General features: G+C 36.9%; 2 protein-coding genes across 3 annotated transcripts; both read right to left on the bottom strand.

Annotated features, from left to right (window-relative positions):
- Positions 1-3,749: 3,749 nt before the first annotated feature.
- Positions 3,750-6,027, bottom strand: myf5 (myogenic factor 5). The gene is made up of 3 exons (XM_015375751.1): positions 5,517-6,027; positions 4,685-4,757; positions 3,750-4,452 (listed from the first exon to the last, which is right to left on the bottom strand). The coding sequence occupies exons 1-3, from the start codon at positions 5,967-5,969 to the stop codon at positions 4,256-4,258; spliced, it is 723 nt and encodes a 240-aa protein (XP_015231237.1). The 5' UTR covers positions 5,970-6,027; the 3' UTR covers positions 3,750-4,255.
- Positions 6,028-11,643: 5,616 nt separating this feature from the next.
- myf6 (myogenic factor 6) lies at positions 11,644-15,511 on the bottom strand. 2 transcript variants are annotated; one of them, XM_015375838.1, is made up of 3 exons: positions 14,973-15,511; positions 14,619-14,709; positions 11,644-12,003 (listed from the first exon to the last, which is right to left on the bottom strand). In XM_015375838.1, exons 1-3 carry the CDS (start codon positions 15,489-15,491, stop codon positions 11,894-11,896), a joined length of 720 nt encoding a protein of 239 aa, XP_015231324.1. In that variant the 5' UTR covers positions 15,492-15,511; the 3' UTR covers positions 11,644-11,893. The 2 variants fall into 2 exon arrangements, with proteins under 2 accessions (XP_015231324.1, XP_015231315.1); XM_015375829.1 differs by having other exon boundaries at positions 14,607-14,709.
- Positions 15,512-15,967: the final 456 nt, after the last annotated feature.

A 15,967-nucleotide genomic window follows, 5' to 3' on the forward strand; every position in this document is an offset into this window, starting at 1 on the left:
TATCAATAATCATTATGCATAAAATTGACATTTACAAGTAATAATAAATTGATTATTTAATACGTTTTTACTATAATAGTTATCTATGATTTCACTGAAGACTCCTTGATAATTTGCAGAGACGCATCATTTTCTCTTTACACCATATAACACAAAATCTAGATCTGAAAAGAGCAGGAATTCTGTACTTACCTTTCATTTTAGTACAGCAGTGTGCATAATTAATTAATTAACAATAGTGTTTTTCTTGTCAAGTAATTGTTAATGTATGAAAAATGTACACTTTTTGAATATTCCACTTTAGAGTATTACTGCTGCCATCATCTGTATTAAAGGGAAAAAACGGTAGGGGTGGCCACAGGGGGGCCAATGATTGGCTAAGGGGGGGCATGGCCCCCCCTGGCCCCCCATCTAGCTCTGCCACTGCTATATCCATCCATCTCTATTTTCAGATTGTGTTTTTACAATCTTTTCTTTTTCTTGTCATTATGCCCAAAAACATCCCTTTAAGTTGCACAAGATCACAACTTTAGATGGCAGGAAATGTCCCAAGAAAATGAGATCCTGGTTCCATAAAACATCGGTTTGCAAAGGGATAATTCTGTCAATTGATTCTTCCGAGCTTTGTGGCCTTAAAGCCCATGTCAGTGCAGGTGAATATCACACTTTAATAAAACTATCAATTTTAGCATAGAAGACATTAAAATTATTTTGGAAATTTTTATTAAAAGAGGAAAGGTTTAGTTGGACTGAATGCTCAGGCAGTGAGTAAAAAAAAAAAAAAGGAAAATATATGTGATGCCTCATCAATGATATCCTTCATCGTTTTGTTGTTCTTTTTTTGTTCATTGTGCCTATTAGGCATGAGGAAATGCCTTAAGCAGCTCTCTACTAGACACCATGAGTTAAATATGCCTGGTCATGGCTTGGTGTGTCATGCACATGAAACACCTCACTCATGTGGTGCCACAGGGTACTGCAGTAATCGCTCCTTTCACTCCTTTATTTTTCCTCTTATATTCAGTAGATTACTTGGAAAAGACAAAGGTTAGATTTTGCAAAGTTAAATTTAACTCTAAAGTGAACCTTTGGAAGAGCTGATGCATTAAGCTTCCTTACCTACATGGAAGTTATTGTGATGCAATCCCATGTTGGAATGCTTCATAGCACTAAAGGAGCCCTGTTACACCGATTGTGTTTGTCTTCAGGCTCTGTTGCGCTCCATGTATCTGTACAAAAATGGAGAACAGAAATCTGCATTTGATGACAGAGAAATAAAAGCCTGTCTGCTCAGGCAAGAAGTCGATTTGGGAAGCTTTTAATTAATTTAAATAGAACTCCAGTCTTAGTTTATTCAAAATGAAGCTGTTAAATAGGTGAAAAAACATGAAAATAAAACTAAAATCTGTAATCGCATTCAAAACACCACAGAGACTTTCTTACTATTAAATGTTAAAGAATTACAAACCCTTTTTTTTTAATATTCAAAAACTTTTTATATACTTTCCCTTTAAATTTACATGTTCTGCTTTTCAAAAAAGGTTCGTTTTGTATTACATTTTTATCATAGCTACAATTTTCCATTTCTTAAAAAAAGAAAGTGAAAAAAAGCTTTGAGCTGTATTTGCAATTTTTTTCAATTACATAGAAATATACTATATTAATCAAAACATTCGAATTTAAAAAAATCCAGACTTGTTCTATAGACTAGATCAAATTCAGACTGTTCCCTTTAAACCATTTTATAATTTAATGCTTTCAAACACAGCTAATAAAATGAAGCTAATTGTTTAAAAAGGTCATCTAATATAAAATTGCTTTACAACCAATTATTTTAGAGTAATCTCTATACCCGAGAGAGTATGTGGGTTTATGCCTGTGGTCTAAGGATACCCACAAAAGAAAAAATAATAATTTATGCATTTTTACATAAACAAAATCTGATATTTATGATTGTAGATTCCTTCTAATCATAGATAATTCATTATAAGTTAGGACAAGACTGCTACTAGATTTCATAAATTAAAAACCCTTGAATTGAACCTACTGGCTACAAGAAAAGTAAAAATAAAACTGTGAATGCAATCTAAAAAAAAAAATGAAGCAAACAAACAGGCTCCAGACAGAAAATAATCCGTGCCTTTTTTTTCAGACTTTTTTTCTGTCAAATCAGAATCACAATCCTAGAACTATTCAAACCCCATGCACATCTAAAAATTATGAAAATTATGTCTTAATTTGTTTCTTCTGGCTAATGTAATGTTAACCTCAGTCAGAGCACTGGTTTGAATTTAATAGAGAATCTGTTAGCAAAGATAAAGATTAGGGCTGTGGCAAGAGGCCCGCTAAACTCTTAGACTTGGAGGTCTTTACAAAAAATAAAATGTCTAAAAAAAAAAAAAAGCAGAAGAAACTAACCTAGACTTAACTGTGCTTCTTTTTAACCATTTTCCATCAGATCATGGGTCAAACTCCTGTCTTCAAGGCTCAGTGTTATACAACTTATTTTGCCTCGATCAATCTAACACACCTGAATCCAATGACTGAACTACAAGCTCTCCAGAGTCCTGCTAATGAAGTTATGTGATTCAGGTGTGTTAAAGCAGAGACACCAGCAGAACACTGACCCTTAACGACTCACCTGTGAACAGCAGCAGTTTTACATCAGTCCCCTGATAATGATGCGTACAATCCTCAATAAAGCCATGCTTCTCTGCAGTACTTTATCTAATCGGAGCCGCAGAGTTAAAAAAAAAAATCCTAAATTCAAGTACATTTAATCAATGTTTTAAAAGTCTGTTTTCAAGTCTAGTTTCCAAATCATAATCAATTATTTTCTGTTTCCCTGGAACATAAATAGGTCACACAAAGATGTTTAAAGATGGAAAGACATGAATAAATAGCATTTTGTGAAAGTAGATGATCTGAAACTAAATATGACAATTATTTTATTTTTTTAAAAGCTTGATAAGTGGTTATCTCAAGATTTTATTCCCCTGCAATAAAATGATTGAGTTTTTTGTAAAATATCTTTATTCATCTTTAAAATTTTGTTAGTTGAATAGCGTAGTCAAGACATGCATGGTTATGTTTAGATTAATATATGAGATTGTTTTTTAACCCTGTAGTTGTTTTTAGTCATTTAAATGTAAAACAGTTTATTATTCTTTATACTTTTCTCTGTTTCAGATTCAAATCAGCAAAGGAAATGTCACAGAAATTATACTTAATAAAATAAGTTTTTTTTTTGTTCTGGTCCTTTAGATAAATACAGCTTACAATCTAAGACCTGACCCCCTCCTCCTCCTCCTCAGTCACCCCATAAGTACCATCAGAGGCCATCTGTTCCCCACACCAGTGTTGGTGGTATATTGGGTGGTGCTAATGATGACTCACATTTGGTTAAAGAGAGCAAACAGGTACAACAAGTGCAGAAATCAACACCAGTACCTTAAAAGTAAGGTGACATTTCCATTTGTCTCCTTTATTTTACTGGTATTAGGTTCATTTTCTCATTTTTAGAGAATTTAAACATTTGTTTGATGATAATCAACAAAAACAAAAGCCGACATGAGGGATTACAGCAGCGCAGAATGACAAATGGTATCAGCTGACCTCTTCTCACACCCTTGTTAGCTAGAGACAGCCGAGACTATCTGGGACCAGGTCTGTTTAGTTCATAATAAATAGGATAGGCCAAAATTCACTAAAAATAAAAGGAATCTGTTATTTGTGATGAACATTCTTGGTTTTCTTTAATGAGAAGTGGAAAATAGTTAATCTTTTACAAAACAAAATGCAGACAAACCAAATCAGGAATGATAATCACACAAAATTAAAGACAATAATTGTGTTCCTGCCTTTCTGAAAATATTATTGAATGTGAATACATAATTCTTGGAAAACTTAAAACCTTCAAACATTTGAGCAAAACAATAAACACAACATAGAGTGAAAAAAACAAACATTATGGCACAGTTTAAATATATTTCAAAATTGAATAATGCATCATTACATTAAATATATCACATTGGGTATCATAGCACATGTGGAATAAATTGGTGTTATATTACATATTTACAAAATCTCATGTACAGCATGAAAGATATTAGCCACAGATTTCGCTGTCCTCATCTACTTTGCACAAAAAAACTTCTTACTATCAGTTTTGTTGCAAAAGCAGCTGGTGTCTGAGGAAACTGTTGTCCCATCGCCACCCGTGGCAATCTATTCGTATCAAAGCATGGTTTTCCCTTCACAGGACATGGTAGACAGGTCTGGAACCCGGGCTCTCTGGCGTGCACGGCTGAGACTCGGAGCTGCCAGGAGAGAAGGTGGTCAGGTCCCTCAGGCCGGCTGGTCCACAGCTGGACTCTGCCGAGGACAGGCGGTCCACGATGCTGGACAGGCATTCCAAACTGGAGGCGCCAAGAGCTTTGTCATCCAAACTCTCTGGAAAAATTAAAAAAGATTCAAACATTACTCACTTTTAAATTCAAAATGCATTTCAGGTGATGTTATTTTAAGAGGTTGCAGGAGAAACATCTAACCTATTCTACAATGTAACATAGTAAAAATGCTGTTTTTATTTCCTCTTTTTTGCACATCAAAAAATTATTCTTGCTATTTCTCTCTATTCTAATCAGTCAAGCATTAAATAGTCTTCTAAATAAATAATTCTTACCGTTCTTTGCATATGAAAAGCCGTTGCTGTAGTTTGCATTCAGGTGTTGCCACACTGGGCTGTTGCTTCCAGCCTGCAAGAACACAAGAAATCAAATTTACCCTTGAACTCCTACAAAGAACTCAAAAACACACACTAGTATAGGGTTTTATGGTTGCATACAAAAATACTGAGTAGGATAAGGCGAGAAAAGTAGAAAAACAGCTAGTGCCCTTTGTCGTTTCTGGAAGGGCCAATAAATCCTAAATTCCAGCATTATTGGGGCTTCTTTATTTCACGTCCACCTTGAAGTCAAAGTGGCCCGGGCGCCCTCCCCCTCCCCTGCCTGGCTCCAAGTGTGGCGAATCAATTGTATCAGTGGAAGCAACACCAGTTTGTGCAAGATGACACTTTCTCTGAGTAAATCTGCAGAAAATCCTGGCAGTGGTGGAGATACATGCAGTCAGGATGGAATGCAGCGGAAAGCTCCTGCGTTTTCCTGCCAGACTTCAGTGAGGTGGATTTAGTTTGGTTTACTGGGACCATAAAGTGTTCAGTGGTGGGAAAGCCATTAGTGCAATATGTTGTTTTTCATAATCTGAAACATGGCCAGATTCAGTGTACAAATAACAGAACAAAATTGGTAATTCACTTCATTTTGAGGGTCTTTAGGAAGAACAACCTGTACAGAAGATCCGAAAAGGATCTTCTGTACAGAAGCCGATATTATGTTTTTAAATGATAACATTTTAGCCACTTTCCAGATTACAACTCTCCGAGTATTAGATCAGCTGCAACATCATCATTTTCAAGTTGCACTAGCCCAAATGACCATAAAGGTGAGAGTTCTTACCATACTGTCAGAACAGCTGGACAGTGGGCTGCCTGGCTCGGAGCTACTCTCTCCAGGTAGACTGTAAAAGCTCTCCACCTGTTCTCGCAGCAGGTCCTGCAGACTCTCAATGTACTGGATGGCGTTGCGCAGGATCTCCACCTTGGGCAAACGCTGGCTGGGGTTGGCCGACGTGCAGCGCCTTAAAGCTTCGAAAGCATGGTTGACTTTTTTCAGCCGCCGGCGCTCCCGCATGGTGGCAGCCCGCCTGCGGTCTACAAAGCTGGACTTGCGTTTGCAGGCCTTGCAGGCCCACTGGAGACAATGTCCAGGCTGGTGGGGGGCTCCAGGTACTCTGATGTGCTCATCCTCCTCGGAGCCAGTGAGCTCCATGCTAGTGCCAAACTCCTGGCTATCTGGAGAGGAGGCACAAGCTCTGTCGTAGTAGAGCTGGGATGGAGAGAAGACATCCATGGCTTGGGAAAGAAAAGGCGTCAGGAGGTTAAGGTTGCTGGGTGAAACAGAGGAGACCTCTGAGTGATATGAGGGGTCTGTTGCCACACACCCCCCTTATATGCCCCCAGGCTAAAGCCCAGGGCCTACATTGGTCAGATCTAATTACCATGGCCCATTGGCCCAGCCAGAAGGCAGGCTGGAGTTAGTTCAGCTCCCTCCCTGCCTCATCCCTACCACCACCTCAACCCCCCAGTGCCCTGCAGAGTTTCCCACATCTGCACCTACTGGTGTTTTCCCACTCATCCCCATTTTCTCCAGCGTTACTTTTGTGAGGGCAAGACGAGTGCCGAACATGCCGCTTTCAAAGGTGTGGATGAACAGTTGCAGCTTGGCCAGTTTCAAAATGTTTTGCTGGGATTTATTTAGCCTAGCAAATCTGTAAATTGACTTATATGTTTTTGTAGCTTGCATGCAATTTGCTATGAAGACATAGCTCAATCTGTTTAGTGGAACTCTAAAGAAAACCAGGGTGACCACTTGCAGCAGTGTACTGGCCAGTTGTTACCTCTGAGACAACAGCGTTGCAGATGCAGCCCAGCTGCAAATGAAGGTGTAACATTTCAAGCCATTGCAAATTCTCAAAGCAGTGGCAAACATTGTCTAAATGCCCAATCTCATCATTTAAGGTGCTGCTAGAGAGAGCTGACCTCTGTTTGTCAAAGCTCATTAAAACTAATGACACCACTGTGCATCGCAGCTCTGTGGACCAAATTTTAACCATTAAAAGGTAATGACGTAAGTTAAAGCCAACAGATGGCCACAATGGTGCAATCGTTTTTATTTAACTGAACGACAAACAGGCTTTAAATGAAAAGCTGCTCAGAAATTTAAGCATCTTAGTTCCCTGTTTGTGTTTATATTGACGGAAACATTTCCCTTTGTTTTTATTCTAACATTTTTATTATTTTTACTGACTTTTCGAATAAATTACTTGAACATATTAAAATGTCTGTCCTCATCTCTCCTCCTTTTTAAGTTAAATTAATATAATATGCCTAATTTATTATAGTACCTCCCAAAAACATAATTCCAGGTGAATAATCTTTTGTAATAATTTATTGTCCCCAATGTAGAGAAACTAAAAATTTAAAATCAATTTACTAATTGTTTGATGCCTATCTCGTCTTTGGGGGTGAAAATATATTGTGAAGCTCTTTTATATTACTTTAACATTGATCTTCTAATCAGAAATAATGAAAATTGTTTCTTCTTCGGAATAAAACGAATATTAAGCTTGCATAAAAAGTATAGACTAAAAATAGATTTCTATTTAATTGTAATAAAATCAGTTGTCCCTACAGAGAAAGTCTTTGCATCTCAAAGCTTTAACACCCAACACTGGAAAAAAAACATGTTCCTGTTTATTTTGAATAACATTCTGCTTCTGCTTGTGTTTCAGTATCCTTATATTCCTTTATGTGGAAAAAAGGCTAAAAACAACCTTGACAAATATTTCTGAAAATTAATTTAAATCTATTTCAAATAGCGGTAAATCAAATGCAATGTTGCCCATCTGGTATGTAAATAAACACTGTATCATTACAAAGAACATAGAATAATAAATATTAACTTTTTCCATTAAAATAGCTTACCTTTATTGTAAATATAAATTGTGAAAACAGATTTTTTTTTTTTGGATTAACTATAACATTTTCTTATGCTGTCTAGAAAATGCAAACAGCCCTTACAAAATAGCAGATTTTCGTGATGCAAAATCACACCTTTTTATTAGTTATCGGCCCAAATAACCTCGGATACATCTCGGAAATCTTTTCGGATGTGAGGACATTTCTTCTTAAAGAAACTGCACACTTAGAGAGATCCGGCTGAAATCTGTCAGATTTAGTTATGAGCCTAGTCAGGCTGTACCCAAGACTTTAACTAATCTTCTCCTGAAGATGTTCTATCAGTGATTTGAAGTCTTATACTCAGAGTGACAGTGAGAAGAGAACGTCTTCACACTGCAAAAAAACTGAAATCAAAATAAGTCACTTTTTTCTTCAAATAATTGCATTTTCTCTTGAATTTAGGAGGTGAGACACTTTGTCAATGGAAGAAGACGATTTACATTTCAAATAATAACAAAAAATTGCATGGTCTTATTTCAAGTGCATATTATCTAATTATCTTATTTTAAGAGCAAAAATACTAATTCCATCGGCAAATCATCTTATTCATCTACTCAATTTAAGAGTAAATATACTTATTTTAAGAAATTTTTACTTATTTCTATATTGTTTTTGTGGTGCACCTGGAGCATTCCGGCGTAACCCAGATATTTTTTTATTATTTAATTTATTCACAAAAAGCAACACCCTATTATGATACTGTCCCCATCATGTTTTATTGTGGGTTGAGGTTTTTTATTTTTTATTTTTTTTGGCAAAATATGCCTTTTGAAACTGTGGTCTTAAAATGTAATTTTGGATTATCTAATGATGAACCCCCTATATTTCACCCCCAGGCAGATGTGTTTTGTTTGTTTGTTTTTCTGGTTACCCCATGCAAAAAAATCTATTTATATTAAAATGAATTAGGACTGTCTTATTTTATTTATCACATTTTGTGATCTGTTGTACTGATTTTTTTTGTCAAACAAAAACTAGATTAGATGATTGTCATTAACATTATAATATATTGCAGGTGCATGAAAAAAAAAACCCTTCAAATAAAATAACAGTGTGGTTTCTGAGTGAACAGAAGCTCCTTGACAATCCATTATTTGCAACCAGCAGGTTTCTAGGTGTGTTTTGAAGAAAGTGAATGCTGCACATGTTCTCAACAGTGGAAAAAAAGTGTTGTTTTTTTTTATTTCTAAAGTCCAGCTTCCTCATGTTATCCTTGATCTATAGTGTACCTCTACTTTTTTTCTTAAATATATATACTGCCACTTGTATGATGTAAAGGAAAGTATGATCAGATTTTCTCCTGCCTAACCTCGCTGGGATTTGTGTCTTGCCGATGACACCATATAATTGTCATTAGTCTGTGAAGGCAGTGTTTTAAAAGTCCGAGTCGATGAAAGGCGGAATGCTGGAACAGGGGGATCAAACCTGGAAGCTGAGTGCTCTGAGTTGCTCGAACTTTCCTTCAACATCCTGCCATGAGAAGCATTCAGATTTGGAGGATTTGGCAGCACACTTCTTTCTGCTCACTGCCAAACAAATGGTGTTGCCACTCAAAATTGTGTTTTTCTTTTTTTTTCTCCATTTCTTTTGTCTCTACTCTGAAAAAAAAATAATGCAACCATTTTTGGCTTTTACATAATCATATTTAATTACTATTGTTTCATGTAAGCAGGGTAGGATTTAAAACAACTGTGTTAAAGTAACTTAATATGATTAAGCAAATGCCAAAAGCAGTTGCATTATTTTTTTCAGTTACAGTATGTGTGACTAAAAAAAGTGGACAATAACTCTGTGCAATATGTTTACTGTACTTATTTTTCATATAGCCTACCTATTTTGTATTATTTATATTAGCTTAATATAATATTACAGACTTTTAAAAAGTCATTTTAATTTATTTAAGCAATTACTCCCATATTTTCAGTGGGATCGAACAGAAGAGGATAAGGGCCACTGAAAAAAAAAGTTAACTGATTTTTAAATGTTATTTCAGTTTAATGTAGGAAAAAAGAAAGAATTCTGACTTTAATCTCAGAATTCTGACTTTAGTCACAGAATTATGACTTTCCCCCCCATATTAAACTGAAATAAAATGTAAAAATCAGTAATTTTTTTTATTATTATTTGTCAGTGGCCCTAATCCTCTTCCGTAGGATAGTGGGGTCGTTTCAAGGAAATAAGGTTTTCAGACGTGAGGGAGGTGGGACATAAAAGATCACCTCTTGCCCCTCACTTAACTCTGCCTTTGACCCTTGAGAACAACAGAAAAGCAACTGCAGAGAGTTCCCAAGAGACCAGTCTGGGACAGAGATCACAACACTAAGTTTGCGCGCCGCTATTTTCATCCAAAACTGCGCCATGTGCTGCGCCAATTAAGCCCCGCAGCTCAATTAGGCAGGTTTTCTCATTGACGACGTCGTTCTCAGCCTCTAAAGCTGCCTTTGATCCTCTAAACAAGTTGCAGAAGAGTCGATGTCTTCTTCAGCTGTGGACAAACTCCGACTGCAGTTCATCCTGCATGTTTTCTTAGGTGTGAGCGGTTCCCAGAGAAAGGCTTTCGCCAAACGTTTTGGCACATTGTGAGAAATATCCGGATTGTATCCTTACGAGCTGTCAGCGGTACAATTACCTTTCAACAAAATAAAAATAAATAAATAAAATGATTCACACTTCTGGCAGATTGAAATAAAAATTATAAATATATAAATAAAATTTATTATTTCAGATTATGTTCCCTATTAAACCAAAAATAAATGGTAATAAAAAAATAAATTCAGGCCTACATAAAAATAAAATCTAAATTTTGATTAAAATTTATATGATATTCCAAAGTGTTTTTATTAAAATAATAGAAGCATCCCAGAAAATACTTGCACTCATATTCTGAAACACTTTTAGGTTGGAAGGTGTCCTTACCATCACCCTAATTTGTAGCTTTTTTTTTTTTACTCATTTGTAACCAGATTTAACTGGGTGCTACAGCTGGGCCGCCTCAGCATGTCAACATGTTAGCAGAATATTAGGACTGAGTAAAACATAACCATAACAGAGGTAGGAATAGTTTATTTAAAACTTTTAAAAGACGCAAAATTGATAATCAGAACTTTTGAAAATTTCTTATCATTTGCAAAAGTGTTGGTGAATGTCTGTAACATCCTTGATCAGTTAGTTAGCACACGGAGCTCTGTAAAGAGGAAATGACCTTCAAATGTAAGCATAGTTTGAATGAACTTCCTGTAAACTGAAACCTGGGGTTACATCTCGTCATTTCTTGCTTTCGGTTTTTTCTTTACCTATGTTATTGTTCTGTCTTTGAGCCTGATGAGCAGCTGTGACATTTTGCATGAGGCTTTATCTGTCTGAGTCCCAAAGGTCAACAAGCGTTTTGAGTCGTCTGCAGAGATCAGAGCGAACTATTGTGCAACACCACATCAAGCGTTGGATTGAACCAACGCTGCCACCCCCCCTCTGTCACGTCAATACATGACAAACAGGACTGATTGGATTTCCAAGCCACTGGCATTGAGCCACACATTTCATGTAAACGCTTTGTCATATGATGAAGATCCAAGTGATGATGAATTAAGACCTCACTGCTGAAATAACTGTATTAACCCACTGGGGTTTGGACTCGTGCTTTGGATCCTAAGTTTCTGTGTTTCCAACATGTGATAGGGGAGGAGTGTGGAGGCACGCGGTGTTTGGAGGGGACTCAGATTACTGTTGTGGGATCAGGCCTGCTGGTGAACAAAGACGAGGACTCTGGCAGCGAACTGTTCCAGAGCAGTTTCAATAGTTTTTATGGACTTCTAATAAGCATGAACGCCGGTTTAGTACTAGAGCCTTTACTACTACTATCGTTACAGAAAAACATGAGGTAAATATTTGCATGATGCATATTCTAAAAATAGCAAAAATGGTTTTCTTTAAAGGTTGTATGAGAACACCTCCTTATAGCATGCATTTTAATTTTAAGAAAATGTCTAAACACCTTACAACAGAGTAATGGATTTATTTGTTGGTCAACTAAGTGTACAAATTTTCCAAAGAGAATGCAAAGTTTCTTCAACCATCAGTTAGGCTTTGAAAACAAAATAAATACATTTTATTAATCACGTCAATATAAAATATGTACAAATTTCTGCTCTCCTACTACAAGTTAGGAAAAGCCAGAATTATGCATTAGAGCCGGAAAAATCAGAGCATGACGCTGGAAATTTTAAATTATGAAACTATAAAACTCTTTAGACTATTTCAGTTTTCTGAGGGTTCAGCAGAGAAGTTGAGCTTCTCATCATTGGTGATGCTGTCCACGATGGAAGACAGACGCAGCAGGCTGGATGTCGCAGAAGACTCACTGGTCACTGAAAGCAAAGAAAAGTCGGTCACTGGAATGTTTATCTTTTGCAAGAAGCTTTAATCGAAACAGACATAAAAGTTGAAAAATATACGCTTGCAGCGGTTTATTATTGATGGTTAGGATGTTTGCTGAGTGTGTTTCTCAGATATCTTGAGCACAGCAGTAAAAAATTTACAAAAAGCCATCAAATAAGTAAACGTTTTACAGCTGGGAGTTTATCTCATAGAAAAACGTTGCAAGAATTCCAGGTTTAATGTGATTGCATTTATTCAGTGGAGAAAAAAAAGGTCAGATGAGTGTCAATCTAATACTGGCTACAAGAAACACCATTTACTCTAAACCTATCTAATTTCCAAACAGTACAACAATAAAAACACTTTCTTTATCACTATCAATCATAACAACAACGCTAAAGAATTGGAATGGAATAGAAGATTTGCTTTAAGTTTCCACAATATCAACTTATTTAAGGTTGTTTGCAAATATCCTCCTTTAAGTGTAACAATGATGAATGAAAATGTATTAACTTCCTTAAATGTATTCTGTCACCCGAGGCTTGTTTGACAGCAAAGTCAATCAGTTCACCCAAATTCCACTTTAACATGGATCATTAGCTTCTACTTGTTTGCACATTGGTTGAACAATTGATTTATATGTGCTCACTAGGTTTTTCTTTATCACAATTATCAATTGGTGTACGGCACATTGCGGATCTTTCTTTTCATTTATACAAGTTTACTAACACACTCCAGTAGGCACGGCCTTTACTCATTTTAAATGTTCCCTAGGAGCCGCACTTCAAACACCAAACTACTACCGGCATTTTTTTGTGTTTAAAAACAAAGGTTAGTTTTGTCTTTTTTTTTTTTTTTTTTTTACAAACGTATCTCATATACACGGAAAACAAGGCCCTCAATGTATGATATATATTGATTTTTTTGTTTGTTTCAACAGTGATTTCATATAGATTCCTCAGAAAGCATCATTGTATTTTCTAAAGTAATTTAAGGAAATGTACCTTTAGATGAAGGTTTTAGTGGAATGTTAACCAAACCCCCCTTTAATCAAATGTTCATCCCTTTTTTTGTAAACATTCTTACATTGGAGCTTTGTCAAGATGTTACCATGTGATTTTTTTTACCCAAAGAATAAAACTCTGTAATATAAACTAATGATAGTCATAACCATTTGTAACCATTTTTACCAAAATATTCAGCCTCCAAACAGGAGATTTCTACTACAACACCTCCAAAAGTAAGAAAAACAAGTCTGCAAGTTAAGACAACAACATCATCCAGACATCCATAGCCAAGATAGCTGCTGCCTGCATCATCTGTAGTTAGACTTCCTTCCTTTATGATTAATAGCAGTTTTATTTCTCATCTGTGAGTCATTTAGTCTGTCGTATGGAAGCCAAAGTGTTTTAGAGCTGTTTATGTCAGTATTATTCTTTTAAACATATGAATAATAAAAAAAACACTAAAACTTTGCAATTTCTCTTTATATTAAACAAATTGGACTGTTACTTGTTCATTTGTTATCATTCAAACTGTGTCCATCCGATGGTTCTTAGTGTTTAAAAGTAGGCCACACTAAGCTTAAAATGATCCTTTAAAGTCGTAGGGAAGCGGCTGTTCCAGACGTTGCATTTCCGAATTCTCCTGAGCGGTGCCCGACTTTACACGATTGAATGTAGTGAATGTGATTGGTCGAATATCAAGAGGGTGAGATTGTTGCGGCAGAAAGTTCGCAAGCAAGTTTGGTTGTGGCCGGTTTGTCGGTAGCATCTTGCTAACCAGTTAGCAGGGACAAAGATTTTGTGGAAGAGGACGCCAGGGCGGCAGAAGCTTAGTTTGGTGTAGAAGGCTTACAGCCGTACATGTTTGAGCCCTTGCCTCGCAACGCTGCCAGTTCTGTTAGCTCTACACCTGCCGAAGACACAGACGTCCATCCCCGTGAACACTGGGATGGAACTTAATGGGAAAGGAACTAACTAATCTTATCTCTTATTTCAACCGTTCCGTATATTAGCGGCGACATATGAATGAAGATACTATGACCAAAAAAATTAGATTTACAGATGACCGTTGATATATGATTGGCTGAAATTTAGGCGTTCAGGGTGACGTATAACTAACTGGCCTGCATAAGATAACAAAAAAAAACACAGATTTTAAGTTGGGATTTAGAAATTTTCTAATTTTTGGGACAATATCTGACAGATTAAGAGTACATTTAAATACATGTTTAAGCCAGAATGATTTGACATTTAAATATGACTTCCCTACGGCTTTAAAGACAAAAACTGAAGAATTTAGGTGCTGGTGCAGAAACATAATCTATATCAAAAATGACTGTAAAAAAGTAATAATGTCTGTAGAATGGCTCTTGCAAATCCTAGAGAGTAAAACATAGAAAACTTTGACACTATTGATTACTGGGTTTCCATAACCCTAAACAGCCTTACAACCTCTTTTTACTATCTCTTCTGGCCTCCAAATTTGCACCAATATCAGTAAGACAGAAAAGTTATTTTTATTCTTTTTAAATGGCACATTACCAGTTAAGGTTATGCTTTGTTCATTAACAGCTAACTGCCGGACTGACCGTCAGTTGTACCTTGTCTCTGGTTCATTGCTGCACTGGAATGATCAGCAGAGCTCCGCCAGGCCTCGGAGGACTTCTTCCATTGATACTCATCACTGGCAAGCTGAAAAACGGGGAAAAAAATCTTTCTTTATTAATGCAACTCATGCAGAAATGTGATTCCTAATGGTTGATGCCTAGCATAAATATATACCTAGAAATTATACAGTAATAGTCAGAAAAGAAACATATCCAAAGCCCAAGCAAGGACTTTGATGTCATTTGAAAGTCATTTGAGCCCCCAGGCACACTCCTGGACAGATTTAGATTTTCAAGAGGACACTAGAAGGAGTTTCCTCTAAGGAGTGTGAATCAGTGAAAGCTTACATTAAGCTCTTTGGTGTTTAAGGCAGTTCCATTTTGAATTTTCTCTTGTTCATCCAGGGTCTGCAACAGGTCCTGTAGCCTTTCGATGTAGCTTATGGCACTGCGTAAAATCTCCACCTTGGGTAGTCGCTGGTTAGGATTGGCCACAGTCTTCTTCTTTAGTGCATCAAAAGCTTCGTTGATCTTTTTCAGCCGTCTCCTCTCTCGGAGCGTGGCGGCCTTGCGTCTGTCTGTTGGCGCTGACTTTCTCTTGCAGATCTTACAGGCCCACATGAGGCACTGGCCCTCGCAGTGTGACTGGAGACCCGGCGGGGCAAGCACATGTTCCTCTCCGCTACTTTCCCCCCCTGTCTCAGACGGGACATTATCCTGTCCTGGGGACAACGGGCTGTCGTTGCTGTTAGAGTAGAGAGGAGATACACCTGTGATGTCCATATGTTGTAACGATCCATGATCCCCTTCCTCCAAATAACGCAAGTCACTGAAAAGATAAGTGCTGGTCTCAAAAAGGTCCATCATATTGTTGCGTCCTTCTCTCTGTTTTGACAGTGGAACTCTGGCATTTAAATAGAGCAGTGGGGACACAGTCAACAGGCTTATATATAGAATGTGAAACTCTATCCAACACTGGCTGCCACACTGCTACAAGCATATTACTTTTGAATGGGTCTTTGCTGCACACAGACTTCGTGTTGGGAATAAATACACATTGAGGCATTCAGAAGCTATTAAAGAGTCACCTCAAATTTCATGACAGGTGTTATAACTAAATGCATCTTGACCAAACAACTGCATTGTTGTATTATTTGATCTCCAAAAGGACACACAAAGTCTGTCCTACTTTTCATTGTTTCATAGGAGCAGCTTAGTGGTTTTAGGGTTAGAACCTTTTTTTGTCCTAAATCACAACTTTCTTTGTTTGAATTAGCAAAAACGGGGGGCGGGGGCAGGCTCCTGATAGTCATTTAAAGGGGGTGGGACAATAAGGGAGTTAT

Source organism: Cyprinodon variegatus, unplaced genomic scaffold (assembly GCF_000732505.1).
Source record: "Cyprinodon variegatus isolate N-32 unplaced genomic scaffold, C_variegatus-1.0 Scaffold7, whole genome shotgun sequence".
Classification (NCBI taxonomy): domain Eukaryota; kingdom Metazoa; phylum Chordata; class Actinopteri; order Cyprinodontiformes; family Cyprinodontidae; genus Cyprinodon; species Cyprinodon variegatus.